The 13,926-nt window shown below is 39.0% G+C and overlaps 1 protein-coding gene across 8 annotated transcripts in view; it reads left to right on the plus strand.

Annotated features, from left to right (window-relative positions):
* The first annotated feature begins 1 nt into the window (after window position 1).
* Window positions 2–13,926, plus strand: part of LIPI (lipase I) — a 62,806-nt gene continuing 48,881 nt past the window's right edge. For 2 of the 8 annotated variants that reach the window (XM_051859445.3, XM_008267126.5), the window contains exons 1-2: window positions 2–104; window positions 2,596–2,653. Coding sequence is in view for 3 of the 8 variants with exons in the window: in XM_089330647.1 (XP_089186773.1) it covers window positions 7,801–7,846 (46 nt within the window). In the remaining 5 variants the exon portion in view is untranslated. Of the gene's footprint in view, window positions 112–2,595; window positions 2,654–7,689; window positions 7,847–13,926 lie in introns of those variants that run through there. The other 6 variants (XM_089330649.1, XM_089330646.1, XM_051859443.3 and 3 more) reach the window with 5 other exon arrangements.

The following is a 13,926-nucleotide window of genomic DNA, read 5'->3' on the forward strand; positions in this document are numbered from 1 at the left end:
GGGGCGGGACCGGCGCCGGGCGCGCGCGTGCGCAGGGGCGGGGCGAGGCTGCCGGGCACGCCCCCAGCGCCCCGCGGGAACCGCCCGCCCTCCAGGCTGAGGAGGTGAGAGGTGGGTCAGTGTACCTGGGTGGACCCTCTGCTTATGGCTGACCCTTTATTGTCTCTGGCACTTCGTTAGTTGATTTTTAATGTATTTGACCAATGTTTTAAAGAAAATGACCGCAGAGAAAATTTAAGATACCGCTGGTAGTAACCTCACCAGAGAAGCTCCTGGGCTAGTGAGCGAAGGTTAGGTTTGTCTCCAAAGGGTAAAGGAGTAAATCACTTATATTGTATAATTAAACTATTCGTAATCAGGCTTTGTAAGAATGAATACCTGCAGGGGCCGGCGTAGTGGGCTAAGCGCCCACCAGAGGTGCTGACATCCCATTAAAGGCTCCGGTTCCTGTCCCGGCTGCTCCTCTTCTAGTCCAACTCTCTGCTATGGCTGGGAAAGTAGTAGAAGATGGTCCAGGTGCTTGAGCCCTTGCGCCCACGTGGGACACCCCGGGCCTGGCTCCTGGCTTCATGATCAGCCCAGCTCCCGCCATTGCCACCATCTGGGGAGTGAACCAGCAGATAGAAGACCTTTCTCTCTGTCTCTCCTCTCTGTAACTCTACCTCTCAAATAAATAAAATCTGAGGAAAACAAAACAAAATAAAACAAAACACCTGAATGGGTACAGCAGATCACGTTGAGTGAAATAAGCCAAACAAGAAAAGAAATGTCAGTGTCTATCATCCGTATTGCTGCAAATATAGTTTTGTAAAACGTTTATACCTTTGTCAAACCAATGGTTAAGAATGTAATACCACCACAGTTTTAATGACCTGTGATTACTTTAAAATTTATTGTATATGGGTGAAATGGCCATTGTCTGTATTCCCACTGAACTAGGGTCTTTTTGCTTTGTACTGAGTAAATTTCTTACTCAGTGAAGTATTAAGACTTTTACTGTAATCTAATTTTAAAATATGTTATATCAAAAACTAAAAAGGGAGAAGGAAAGAGTGGCAGGGAGAGACGGTGAGGAAGGGAATATTATTATGCTCTTAGAATTTTATCTACAAATCACATTCACTCTGTTAAAAACTTTAAAAATTAAAATGTAAAAAGTATGAAACATAAATTTTAAAAAAAGAAACCCTTACGCAGGAAGCGTTACCCAGGTAAGTCTTTGAAAATAGCAAGAGATTTTAGGTGGACTCCAGAATTCATTTGAACTTGACCAGAGAGGCTACCCCAAGCAACACTAGGAATAGTAGAGCAAATTTTGTGACTGAAGCAAGAATTCTTGAGGATGACAGTGAGATTATAACAGTATCCTGCAGTGGGATCAGAGCTAAGCTTTGTATGTTATGTACCAGATTATTCTTGGGGGCCACCATTATGGTGTAGTGAGTAAGGTTACAGCCTGCGATGTAGAAATCCCATACGGGCACAGGTTCCAGTCCCCGCTGCTGCACTTCTGATCCAGCTCCCTGCTAATGCTAACAAGAGAAGGTGGCTCAAATGTTTAGGCCTCTGCATCTGCATGGGAGTCCCAGATGAAGCTTCTGGCTTCAGTCTGGCCCAGCCTGGCCACTGTGGTCATCATTTGGGGAGTGAACTAGCAAATGGACTATTTCTCTCTCTCTCCTCTCTCTCTCTCTCTCTCTCTCTCTCCTTCACTCTCTGAAATTCTGCCTTTCAAATAAACTAAATAAATCTTTTTTGAATAAAAGGTTGATTCTTAGTTGGGGAGGATTTTTTTAAATCTTAAAAACAATAAAGATAATTAAAAGGAAGAGCAAAGAAATCTCAGTACTTAGGTGCATCATTAACTGTTAACTTAGCTTCCTTTCTGAAGATAATGTATGACCATGTAGAACCCTGGAATAGTCCTGGGAGTATCATACAAGTATTAAGGACACAATTTGGTCTTTAGTTTGGTGTACTGGTGAGAATTAATTTCTACTGGGTTGATGGACCAGAAAAATAATCTGCCCTAATGAAAAGGAATGTGTCTTGGGAAATCCTAATTTCTGTTGAACTCTGACATTACTTATTTTTATGACATTGAGTAATTTCTCTTTGGAATTCTGATTCTGTTTCTTCAGAAATTGATATTGCTAAAGATAATTACTTTACTCAGCAGGTATTTTCTGATTACTTCCTCTGTGTCAGCCACTGTCATTAATCCTAGTGAAAGAAAAGGAAGTTTAGAAACCCGCGTAGTGAAAGAGGCAGAACTTCTATGCTTACAAGTGGCATGTTTGTCAGTAACTTCAGTGGTTACCTTCAGTTGATCTATCGTGAGTCTGTAAGTCCTTACTCCTCCCCATGATTTTTTTTTCTTTTTTTGCTGTCTTTCCTCTCTCATCAATATAATTGCAGTAGAGTAGAAAGGGGTTAAGGAAACAAGCACATTATACATGAATAACAAATATATGTTGATGCAATGAATGGATACTTGCAAGTCTCGGCTATGTGTAGATCTTTTGATATATTTGGGTTCGTTTACCTCATCAGTCTTACCTGAACTAATACGTTTTTCCCTTAACAACTTTTCAGATGCTGCTTATCTGGGAGCTGCACCTTCAGGTTTCATAGTAAAATATCCAGTTCATATGTAAGATTGCATACAATAGACCTTTATATTTGTAAATAATTAATGAGCATATCTATGTTATATTTATTTAAAATTTCATCATCCTTTTTCTATAAATGTGCATGATTCTGATGCCCTTTTGACTGTACATAAGTTTATGATCCTTGTAATTCTAGAGTACTAATTCAATGTAATGAGTTCTGAAACTCATGCAGTGAGCTGTTTGCTCAGAATTTGACCTCAATATATCATTTTCTAATTTTTCACATACTGTGTCTCCTAACTCATATTGAATGTATCTAGGGTAATAAACCCAGAAGTAGCTAAAAATAATTTAAGCATTTATTAGACCATTAGTCACATGTAAGATTTTATGTGTTAAATGCATGGAACACTATAATACATTTGTTTTTCCTCATTCATATCAGAATGTCTTATAAGCTGTATGAACACGTCAATACTGAAAATGTGTTTATATAACACCTGTATACACACATATTAACACACATATGCACACACATACACACACATGAGAGCTCCTTTTTTCTCTCACCTCTATTCAGCAGATGCGTCCTCCCTTTTGTAACTCACCCAGACAGCATCGTATCCCCCAAGGATTCTCTCTGCAGCCTAGATCAGCTAGTTTCCCCACCTCTGTGGTTCTCTAGTCCCCTAGGAATATTTCTGTCAAGTCCTCCTGACTGTGAACTGCTACTGGATAAATATATTTTGGGACCTAGGACTTATCTGTATTTCTATAATATTGAATGCAGTAGTTGTTGGGATAATACAACTTGAGTAAATGAACATTGCTACTTGGCATATTCATCTAAGTCTATGTCTGGGAAGTTTTGTGGCTTCATAAAAAGTTGCATAAATGAATGAATTAATGGAGAAACTTGGACATTTGCTGTTAAGAGTCTCTACTGGATGCTTTTAAGCAATTATGACATAATTTTATCTCTATTTTGATCCTAATCAAATTTTTCAAAGTAATCATAGCTTTTTGGTGTTGTTTTAGATGTGTTCAATGCTTATTGTATAGAAATATCTTTAGAATGTAAAGAAACAAATAAGAAAGTAAAAATTACAAATGGATCTGCCATACAGTAATAAACATTTTGGAGTAAAATCTTCCAAAAACAAAGTATGCATATAGCATATTTCAGAAAAAAAAATCAGACCGTATATAATATTGTTTTTTAGCTTGCCTTTTCCATACTAAATCTGTGATGGAGGCTTTGTTTACCAATGAATGTCTATCCACATGATTAAGTTTAATCTACAGTATGTACATAATTAGCCTAATCATCCACTGTTAGACATTCGTATAGTTTCCATTTTCTGTCTGATATAAGAATGCTTAGAAGAACATTGTTGCTGGCGCCGCGGCTCACTAGGCTAATCCTCCGCCTTGCGGCGCCGGCACACCGGGTTCTAGTCCCGGTCGGGGTGCCGGATTCTGTCCCGGTTGCCCCTCCTCCAGGCCAGCTCTCTGTTATGGCCAGGGAGTGCAGTGGAGGATGGTCCAGGTGCTTGGGCCCCGCACCCCATGGGAGACCAGGAGAAGCACCTGGCTCCTGCCATCGGATCAGTGCAGTGTGCCGGCCGCAGCGCGCTGGCCACGGTGGCCATTGGAGGGTGAACCAACGGCAAAGGAAGACCTTTCTCTCTGTCTCTCTCTCTCACTGTCCACTCTGCCTGTCAAAAAAAAAAAAAAAAAAAAAAAAGAACATTGTTGCTCAGACATCTTTATGCACATGCAAAGCATTGCCATACATAAAGTACCTTGGAAGTTTCTGTAGAAAGGTACTTTGGATTTCTGTAGGAAAGCTTGAATGAGTAATTGCCGAGTCAAAGGATAAGATTATTAAACATTTTTGATATATTGCTACATTACAGTTTGTATCAAAATAGGTTTTGATAAAAAAAGATCATTCCATCTCAATAAATATGTTAGCTATGATTATTACCTCTGTGTATATAGAAGCATGCCTGGTGCGTGGAGCTCAATGAATTTTATATCATCATAATCACCGTTATCATTATTATCAACCTCATTATTACCTTTATGTTAATTACATTGTTTGCATGTCTGTAAGTTTCTTAAAATATTTTTAAAATTTATTTATTCATTTGTTTGAAAGGCAGAGTGACAGAGAAACAAAGTAGAAGTGTGTGTGTGTGTGTGTGTGTGTGTTTGTATGTGTGTGTATTTGAGAGAGAGAGAAAGAAAGGGACAGAGGGAGAGACAAACAGGCAGATTTTACATCTGCTGATTTACTCTTTAAATGTTGGAAACAGCTGAAACTGGGCTGGGCCAAATCCAGGCGCTGGGAACTCAACACAAGGCTCCCAAGTGGGTTGCAGGGACTTAATTACTTGAGCCTTCACCTGCTGTGTATCAGCGTGTGCACTAACAGGAAGCTGGGGCTGGGAGCACAGCCAGGACTTGCACCTAGGCACTGTCATATAGGATGCAGTTTTTCCAAGCAGCACTTTACTCACTGAACCCAGTGCTCAACCTATCAATCATTTTTTTTGTCCAAGAAGGACTAAATAAATACATAAATAAACAATACTTCCTAAATTATTGGCATTTTTATAGTATTTAGTCATTTCTTGATATACTATTTAATACGGTAGTCACTAATAACCCCAAATTTCTCATATTGACAGTAAAATATATAATATTAAACAAATATAATTTACTATTTTGAAGCTATGCTATGTTTTATATTTTCTGAAATGTGAAGTTCATATTTTTCAGTATGAGCTCATTAAAATCATTAAGATGAAAATAATGTAGAAGAGGCATAGTGTCACATCAAAAACACAGAGAAGAGAAATTATGTTAAATAGCAAAGATTTATGTTTTCATTAAGCATAAACTTAGGAACAATTTTTTTTTGTATTTTTTTCTTTTTTTAAAGATTTATTTATTTATTTGAAAGGCAGAGTTAACAGAGAGGAAGAAGAAGAGAGGGAGAGATAAAGTCTTCCATCCACTGGTTCATTCCCCAAATGTCTGCTATGGCTGGAGCTGGGCCAATCTGAAGCCAGGAGCCAGGAGCTTCTTCTGCATCTCCCATGATGGGTGTAGGGGCCCAACACTTGGGCTATCTTCTACTAATTCCCCAAGCCATAGCAGAGAGCTGGATCGGAAGTGGAGCAGCAGGGACTCGAACTGGTGTCCACATGGGATGCTGGCACTGCAGGCAGAGGCTTTACACACTATACCGCAGTCCTGGCCTCTGAATTTTTTTTCCTAACGTGTAAATTTTGCCATATATTCTCCCCTTCCAAATTATTTTATTTATTTGAAATGCAGAACTACAGAGAGGGATAAATAGAGAGCTTCATCCCCTGATTCATTCTGCCAGAGGCTGCAAGGCCAGAGCTAGGCCAGGCGGAAGCCAGGAGACTAAAGCTTCATGCAGGTTTCCCTCTTGGGTGCAGGGGCCCAAGGACTCAGGCCATACTCCACCTTCCCAGGCACATTAGAAGGGAGCTTGTTGGGAAGTGGAGCAGCCAGGACTTGAACTGGTCCCATATGGGATGCCGGCACTACAGGTGGCAGCTTTACCTGCTACGCCACAGCTCTGGCCCCAAATTTTCATAATTTTTAGTCAATATCTCATTTTATTTTTTTTATATATTTATTTATTTATTGACAGGCAGAGTGGACAGTGAGAGAGAGAGACAGAGAGAAAGGTCTTCCTTTTGCCGTTGGTTCACCCTCCAATGGCCGCCGTGGCCAGCGCACCACGCTAATCTGAAGGCAGGAGCCAGGTGTTTCTCCTGGTCTCCCATGGGGTGCAGGGCCCAAGCACTTGGGCCATCCTCCGCTGCACTCCCGGGCCACAGTAGAGAGCTGGCCTGGAAGAAGGGCAATGAGGACAGAATCCGGCGCCCCGACCGGGACTAGAATATCTCATTTTAATGTGGACTTATGAAATACCCACAAGACCTCAGATTAGTTTCAGCTGATTTATAATAGAAATGAGACACTTCTGTTCTTTTTTTTTTTAAGATTATTATTTATTTATTTGAGAGGTAGAGTTACAGACAGTGAGAGGGAGAGACAGAGAGAAAGGTCTTCCTTCTGTTGGTTCACTCCCAGAATGGCTGCAGCGGCCGGAGCTATGCCAATCTGAAGCCAGGAGCCAGGAGCTTCTTCCTGGTCTCCCATGTGGGTGAAGGGGCCCAAGGACTTGGGCCATCTTCTACTGCTTTCCCAGGCCATAGCAGAGAGCTTGATTGAAAGAGGAACAGCCGGTACTAGAACCAGCGCTCATATGGGATGCCAGCACTGCAGGCGGAAGATTAATCTACTGCACCACGGCACCGGCCCCAACACTTCTGTTCTAATAGTATTTTTGTAGTGTTACCAAAACTTGAATCTTCTAAGAGCAAATGTAATTGCTGAACTTGTAATCCATGTACTTAGAATTATTCTCAATTTTTTTTCTTATTGAAGCGAGTTGCTTGCAGGAAAATAAAATAAAAATTAAGTAAGCATATCAATAGGAAACCTATAATAATTTAAAAATTATTGACATTAAAATTATTTTTATAATTTAAGCCTGAAGAGATAGCCTAGACTCTTGCATTTTAATATAGCCCTCTGCATTTTGGATGGAAAAACACATAGCCATGAAAACCCTCAATTTTACCCTGAACATCTGGATGGGATATGGATTTCATTATTGATTTTATGGTATATAAAGACAACTTAGTTTGTAATCAAAATGAACATAAACAACCACCTTTTTGACCCTTCCCATTTCTGGCATTTTCTAACAACGTATTTGCTCCAGGCGTTCAACAAACATATTTATTCTTCCAAACCACATCTGAAATTCTGAGGTTAAAAGGAATAAAGAAAGATATAATTAGCTTTTGCATTCCCTTAAATTCAACTTGTGCAGCTGCAGGTTTGTTTGTGACTTATTCCAGAGTCTTTGACTTAAAAATCTTTCTCACAACCACAAGCCAAATGTTGAAACCACCTCACCTTTCTCGACAAAGGAGGAGGAGCAAAAGTCAGTCCACTTTTACACTGAAACCTGCCAGACTCCGACAAGCCTACCACAGAGAAAGCTTCCTGAGCCACAGAATTTCTTTCAGTGAATCTGAGTGCCTTGTTCACTTTTATCCGATTCCAAATGAGAGTGTACATTTTTCTCTGTTTGATGTGCTGGGTAAGATCTGGTAAGAGACTCACTAATGATTTATTTTTACCAGTTGTGTATAAAATAATTAGTATGGTCTGAATTCTACATAAAGAATGTTGTAACGTATGAAAACAGATTCCTGTGAAGAAAGTTTGTGTAGGAGTGTGTTTGTGTGTGTGTGTGTGTGTGTGTGTGTGTTTGGGCAATTGAGATCTGTATTTTTTTTTTTAACTTTCCAGATCATTAGTAAATAGAAAACCTTTTAAAAGATGATATAGATAGTAAATAGAAACATTCAAAGGAAATAATAAATTAGTAAAAAGAAATTCATTCCGTATTTGAAAATCATGACTTAAAAATGTCTTATTTCAATTTCATTTGTTTAAATAGCCCTGTTATTGAAGAAAATTCTTACATGGGTAAATGCTCTATTGCAAAGTCAAGAAAATTACCACACACTACAAATTTTTTCTCATTTAGCATACTAAAGACACAAATTTACTTATGGAAATAAGGTAGAAAGTTGTTTTTCTGGTTTATAGTAATAAGATTTATTAATTTAAGTAATATCATGTACTACTTGTATAGCAAGGAGAACCACTAGTTCTACTTTATTATAGTAATAAAAACAGTAGCAAATTTAAATTCAAGATGAATAGTTGTCTGTAGGGATTTTGTGAAAGCAAATTTTTTTATGTTTTAAATTTCATTTTTAAAATATTCTCTTTTTGGATGGTAAAGGTTGATTTGTTTGTTTAAAAGGTAGAGTGACAGAGATAGAGAAAGAGAGAGAGGGAGAGAGAGAAAAAGAGAGGGAGAGACAGGGAGAAAAGAAGTGAGAGAGCTTCCATCTACTGGTTCACTCTCCAAATAACCACAACAGCCAGGACTAGGATCAACTAAAGCCAGGAGCCACAGACACCATCTGGGTCTCCCATGTGGGTCACCTGCTTCCTCCCAGGCACATTAGCCAGAAACCAGATTGGAAATACAGTGTAGCTGGGACTGGAACCAGGAATACAATATGGCGTGAGGGGGTTCCCAGCTGCAGCATAATCCACTGAGCCACAGTGTCTGCCAAAGTTCTTCGTTGTGTACTTGAATAACCTAAAAATAGCAGGTAGAAATTAGGGTTATTTCTTGTGTTTTCATTTGGGTATCTAGGTGATTACAATAGGCGGGCAGGTGAAATCTTTGCAGGGTGTATTAGGATTGGCAACTTTGGTTAGGTAGGTTTTGAGCCTCTCATTTCTTGATTGGGCCAAACATGCAAGTGGCCAGACTTCTCTCAGCAGCTTACCAAGCTTGAGTGAGAATGAATTGGAGTAAATGGACATTAACTATACCCCACGACCATTTGTTTCAGCCCCTTCCATTTAAAGATGAGGAAAGTGACTCTCAGAGATGAGCGGTGAATTTGCATCCGAGTCACAGGATATGTTTGAAAGGTGCTCAAGGCACTGGGGTCTTCTGTGTCCATGTCCAGGCCAGTGGACTCTTGAATTTCCCTTTCTCGTTTTTGCAGCCATTAAAACTGTAAAGGGAGATATATTTTAGAGATACAGCTGAATTATTTAGCAGGATTGCACTTAACTTCCCCATGTGTCTTTGATATTGTAAACACTTTTACAGCTTCTGTAATTTGAAACCTAACAAGACTTTCAGCATTCTTGTTCAGTGTACCTCTCTTTTGAGACTACTGCTAGCGTCCTTATCTTCCTACATAGTTGGCAATGAAATCCCTTATTGTGCCCCTGCTACTGAATTCCTAATCACAATGGACTGACTTAGGTTCGTCGAGATCCTCACTTTGTTAATTCTTCCTACAAGATTAAAAAAAATTAATGTTTATCTTTCTGTCCTCTGTATATTCAGCTTTTTGGATAATAAAATTACATTTTGCTATTTTCATTTTTAATTAACTGAAGTGTATTTAAATTATATTTCCTCTGAATAAAACTATGAAATAGATGTTTTATATCTAGAATCTTAAGGAAATACTGACATGCAGAAAATAGGAAACTGAAAAATGGAGATAGAGAAAAAATTTAGTATCATCGTCACAAACTACACATGAATAATTGTTTTATATCCTGTTAGTTCCATTAGAATAAATATGTGTACGTGCATAATGAAGGGCTTCAGAAAGTTTGTGGTATATACACATAATCCTTTTTTTAAAGATTTTATTTATTTATTTGAGAGGTAGAGTTAGGAAGTCAGAGAGACAGGTCTTCCAACAGCTGTTTCATTCCCCCAATGGCCGCATCAGCTGGAGGTGAGCCAACTCAAAGCTAGAAGCCAGGAGCTTCTTCCAGGTCTCCCATGTGGGTGCAGGGGCTGAAGCACTTGGACCATCTTCCACTGCTTTGCAGGCCATACCAGAGAGCTGGATCAGAACTGGAGTAGCCAGGACTTGAACCAGAGCCCATATGGGATGCCGGTGCCAAAGGCTGGGAGGCTTAGCCTACTACCCAACAGCTCTGACCTCAGTCTTTCAATTCCATTTTCTATGAACTTTTGAATCCCCTTGTATATGTATGTATTTAAAGTATAATATAGGGGCTGGTGCTGTGGTGTAAAGCCACCACCTGCAGTGACTTCATCCCATGTGGACGCCAGTTTGAATCCCGGCTGCTCCACTTCTGATCCAGCTCTCTGCTATGGCCTGAGAAAGCAGTAGAAGATGGCCCAAGTCTTGGACCCCTGCACCCCCATGGGAGACCCAGAAGAAGCTCCTGGCTTCTGGCTTTGGATTGGCACAGTTCTGGCCGTTGCGGCCAACTGGGGAGTGAACCAGTGGATGAAAGAGTTTTTTTTTCTCTCTCTCTCTCTCTGCCTCTGCTTCTCTGTAACTCTGCCTTTCAAATAAATAAATAAATCTTAAAAAAATAGAGTATATGATATATACATATTCTGGAGAAAATTAGAACTCTATATAAGACTATATGCAAATATTTATAAGATTTTCATTATTTTGGTTTTTATTTTATGTTATTTTACATAGTGAATGTTTTCTATTATTGTTCTTAGTTTTCAGAAACATGATTTTATTGCTGCATAGTCTCCATCTTATAGGTTCCGTATAATTTATTTTTCTAGTTTTCCATTGTCATACATTTTAATTGACTCCTAAATACTATTAACAATTTTGTGAGGGTAGGTGTTTAGCCTAGAGGTTAAGATGCTGCTTGATCCCAGTGAGAGTCAAGTTGGGAGTTGATAGTTTCTTTTCTTTTCTTTTCTTTTTCTTTTCTTTTTTTTTTTTTTTTTTTTTTTTTACAGAGGATCAGTTTAGTATGCATTAAGTAAAGATTTCAACAGTTTGCACCCCCATAGAAACACAAAGTGAAATATATTGTTTGAGTACTCGTTATAGCATTAAATCTCAATGCACAGCACATTAAGGACAGAGATCCTACATGAGGAGTAAGTGCACAGTGACTCCTGTTGTTGACTTTACCAATTGACACTCCTGTCTATGGCATCAGCAATCCCCCTATGCTCCAGTCATGAGTTTCAAAGGCTATGGAAGCCCCTTGAGTTCTCCGACTCTTATCTTGTTTAGACAAGGTCATAGTCAAAGTGGAGGTTCTCTCCTCCCTTCAGAGAAAGGTACCTCCTTCTTTGAAGACCTGTTCTTTCCACTGAGATCTCACTCACAGAGATCTTTTGCCATAGTGTCTTGGCTTTCCATGCCTGAAATACTCTCATGGGCTTTTCAGCCAGCTCCGAATGCCTTTAGGGCTGATTCTGAGGCCAGAGTGCTATTTAGGACATCTGCCATTCTATGAGTCTGCTGAGTATCTCACTTCCCATGTTGGATCACTCTCCCCTTTATTTATTCTATCGGTTAGTGTTAGCAGGTACTAGACTTGCTTATGTGCTCCCTTTGACTCTTAGTCCTTTCATTATGATCAATTGTGAACTGAAATTGATCACTTGGACTAGTGAGATGGCATTGGTACATGCCACCTTGATGGGATTAAATTGGAGTGTCCTGGTATGTTTCTAACGCTACCATTTGGGGCAAGTCAGCTTGAGCATGTCCCAAATTATACATCTCTTCCCTCTCTTATTCCTACTCTTATGTTTAACAGGGATCACATTTCAGTTAAATTTCAACACTTAAGAATAACTGTGTATTAATTACAGAATTAAACCAGTCATATTAAGTAGAACAGACAAAAAAACTACTAAGAGGGATAATGTATTAAGTTGTTCATTAACAGTCAGGGCTATGCTGATCAAGTCACCGTTTCCCATAGTGTCCATTCCACTTCAACAGGTTTCCCTCTTGGTGTTCAGTCAGTCGTCACCGATCAGGGAGAACATATGGTATTTGTCCCTTTGGGACTGGCTTATTTCACTCAGCATGATGTGTTCCAGATTCCTCCATTTTGTTGCAAATGACTGGATTTCGTTGTTTCTTACTGCGGTATAGTATTCTAAAGAGTACATATCCCATAATTTCTTTATCCAGTCTACCGTTGATGGGCATTTAGGTTGGTTCCAGGTCTTAGCTATTGTGAATTGAGCTGCAATAAACATTAGGGTGCAGACCGCTTTTTTGTTTGCCAATTTAAATTCCTTTGGGTAAATTCCAAGGAGTGGGATGGCTGGGTCGAACGGTAGGGTTATCTTCAGGTTTCTGAGGGATCTCCAGACTGACTTCCATAGTGGCTTGACCAGTTTGCATTCCCACCAACAGTGGGTTAGTGTCCCTTTTTCCCCACATCCTCGCCAGCATCTGTTGTTGGTAGATTTCTGCATGTGAGCCATTCTAACCGGGGTGAGGTGAAACCTCATTGTGGTTTTGATTTGCATTTCCCTGATTGCTAATGACCTTGAACATTTTTTCATGTGCCTGTTGGCCATTTGGATTTCCTCTTTTGAAAAATGTCTATTGAGGTCCTTGGCCCATCTCTTAAGTGGGTTGTTGGTTTTGTTTTTGTGGAGTTTCTTGATCTCTTTGTAGATTCTGGTTATTAACCCTTTATCTGTTGCATAGTTTGCAAATATTTTTTCCCATTCTGTCGGTTGTCTCTTCACTCTCCTGACTGTTTCTTTTGCAGTACAGAAACTTCTCAATTTGATGCAATCCCAATAGTTAATTTTGGCTTTGACTGCCTGAGCCTCCCGGGTCTTTTCCAGAAACTCTTTGCCTGTGCCAATATCTTGAAGGGTTTCTCCAATGTTCTCTGATAACTTGATGGTGTCAGGTCGTAGATTTAGGTCTTTAATCCATGTTGAGTGGATTTTTGTGTAAGGTGTAAGGTAGGGGTCTTGCTTCATGATTCTGCACGTGGAAATCCAATTTTCCCAGCACCATTTATTGAATAGACTGTCCTTGCTCCAGGAATTAGTTTTAGATCCTTGATCAAATATAAGCATGACAATAGGTCTGATCTGATTTCATCATCATTTTAAAAAAATCATCTATTATTTTTCACTTTATGTTTCTGTGTGGGAGCAAACTGTTGAAATCCTTACTTAAGGTATACTAAGCTGATCTTCTGTATATTAAGATAATCGAAAATGAATCTTGATGTGAATGGAAGGGGAGAGGGAGTGGGAAAGGGGAGGGTTGTGGGTGGGAGGGACGGTATGGGGGGGAAGCCATAGTAATCCATTATTCGTACTTTGGAAACTTATATTCATTAAATAAAAGTTAAAAAAAAAAATTAAGAAAAAGCCACAAAAAAAAAAAAGAAAGCAATTTCAACATGGCAAAATATAAATTTTTTTTTCACTTAGCATAGTTATATTTAGGATAATGTTGTCTAGAAAGCAGATATCTGTAAATAATATTATATTATACCTTTGAGTTCTATTATTCAAACTGTAATATGTTATCATAGTTTAATTGTCTAACAGACTTACTGAGCAGTCATGTCTGAAATATATTCTTTTCTATCATGACAAGGTATTGAGACAATGTCAACTTTAGGGAGCTAGTACTTAAATAATAGTTAAGTATTCTGCCTGTTGAAAGTTGTATTGGGCTGCTTTTGTAAAATACTTAGTTAAATAAAATCAACTTTCTTATGTTGCTAAAAAAAAAAAAAAAAAAAAAAAAAAAAAGATGCTGCTTGAAATGCCTACATCCCTTATCAG

Source organism: Oryctolagus cuniculus, chromosome 4 (genome assembly GCF_051225735.1).
Source record: "Oryctolagus cuniculus isolate XC-2025 breed Fujian yellow rabbit chromosome 4, ASM5122573v1, whole genome shotgun sequence".
Classification (NCBI taxonomy): domain Eukaryota; kingdom Metazoa; phylum Chordata; class Mammalia; order Lagomorpha; family Leporidae; genus Oryctolagus; species Oryctolagus cuniculus.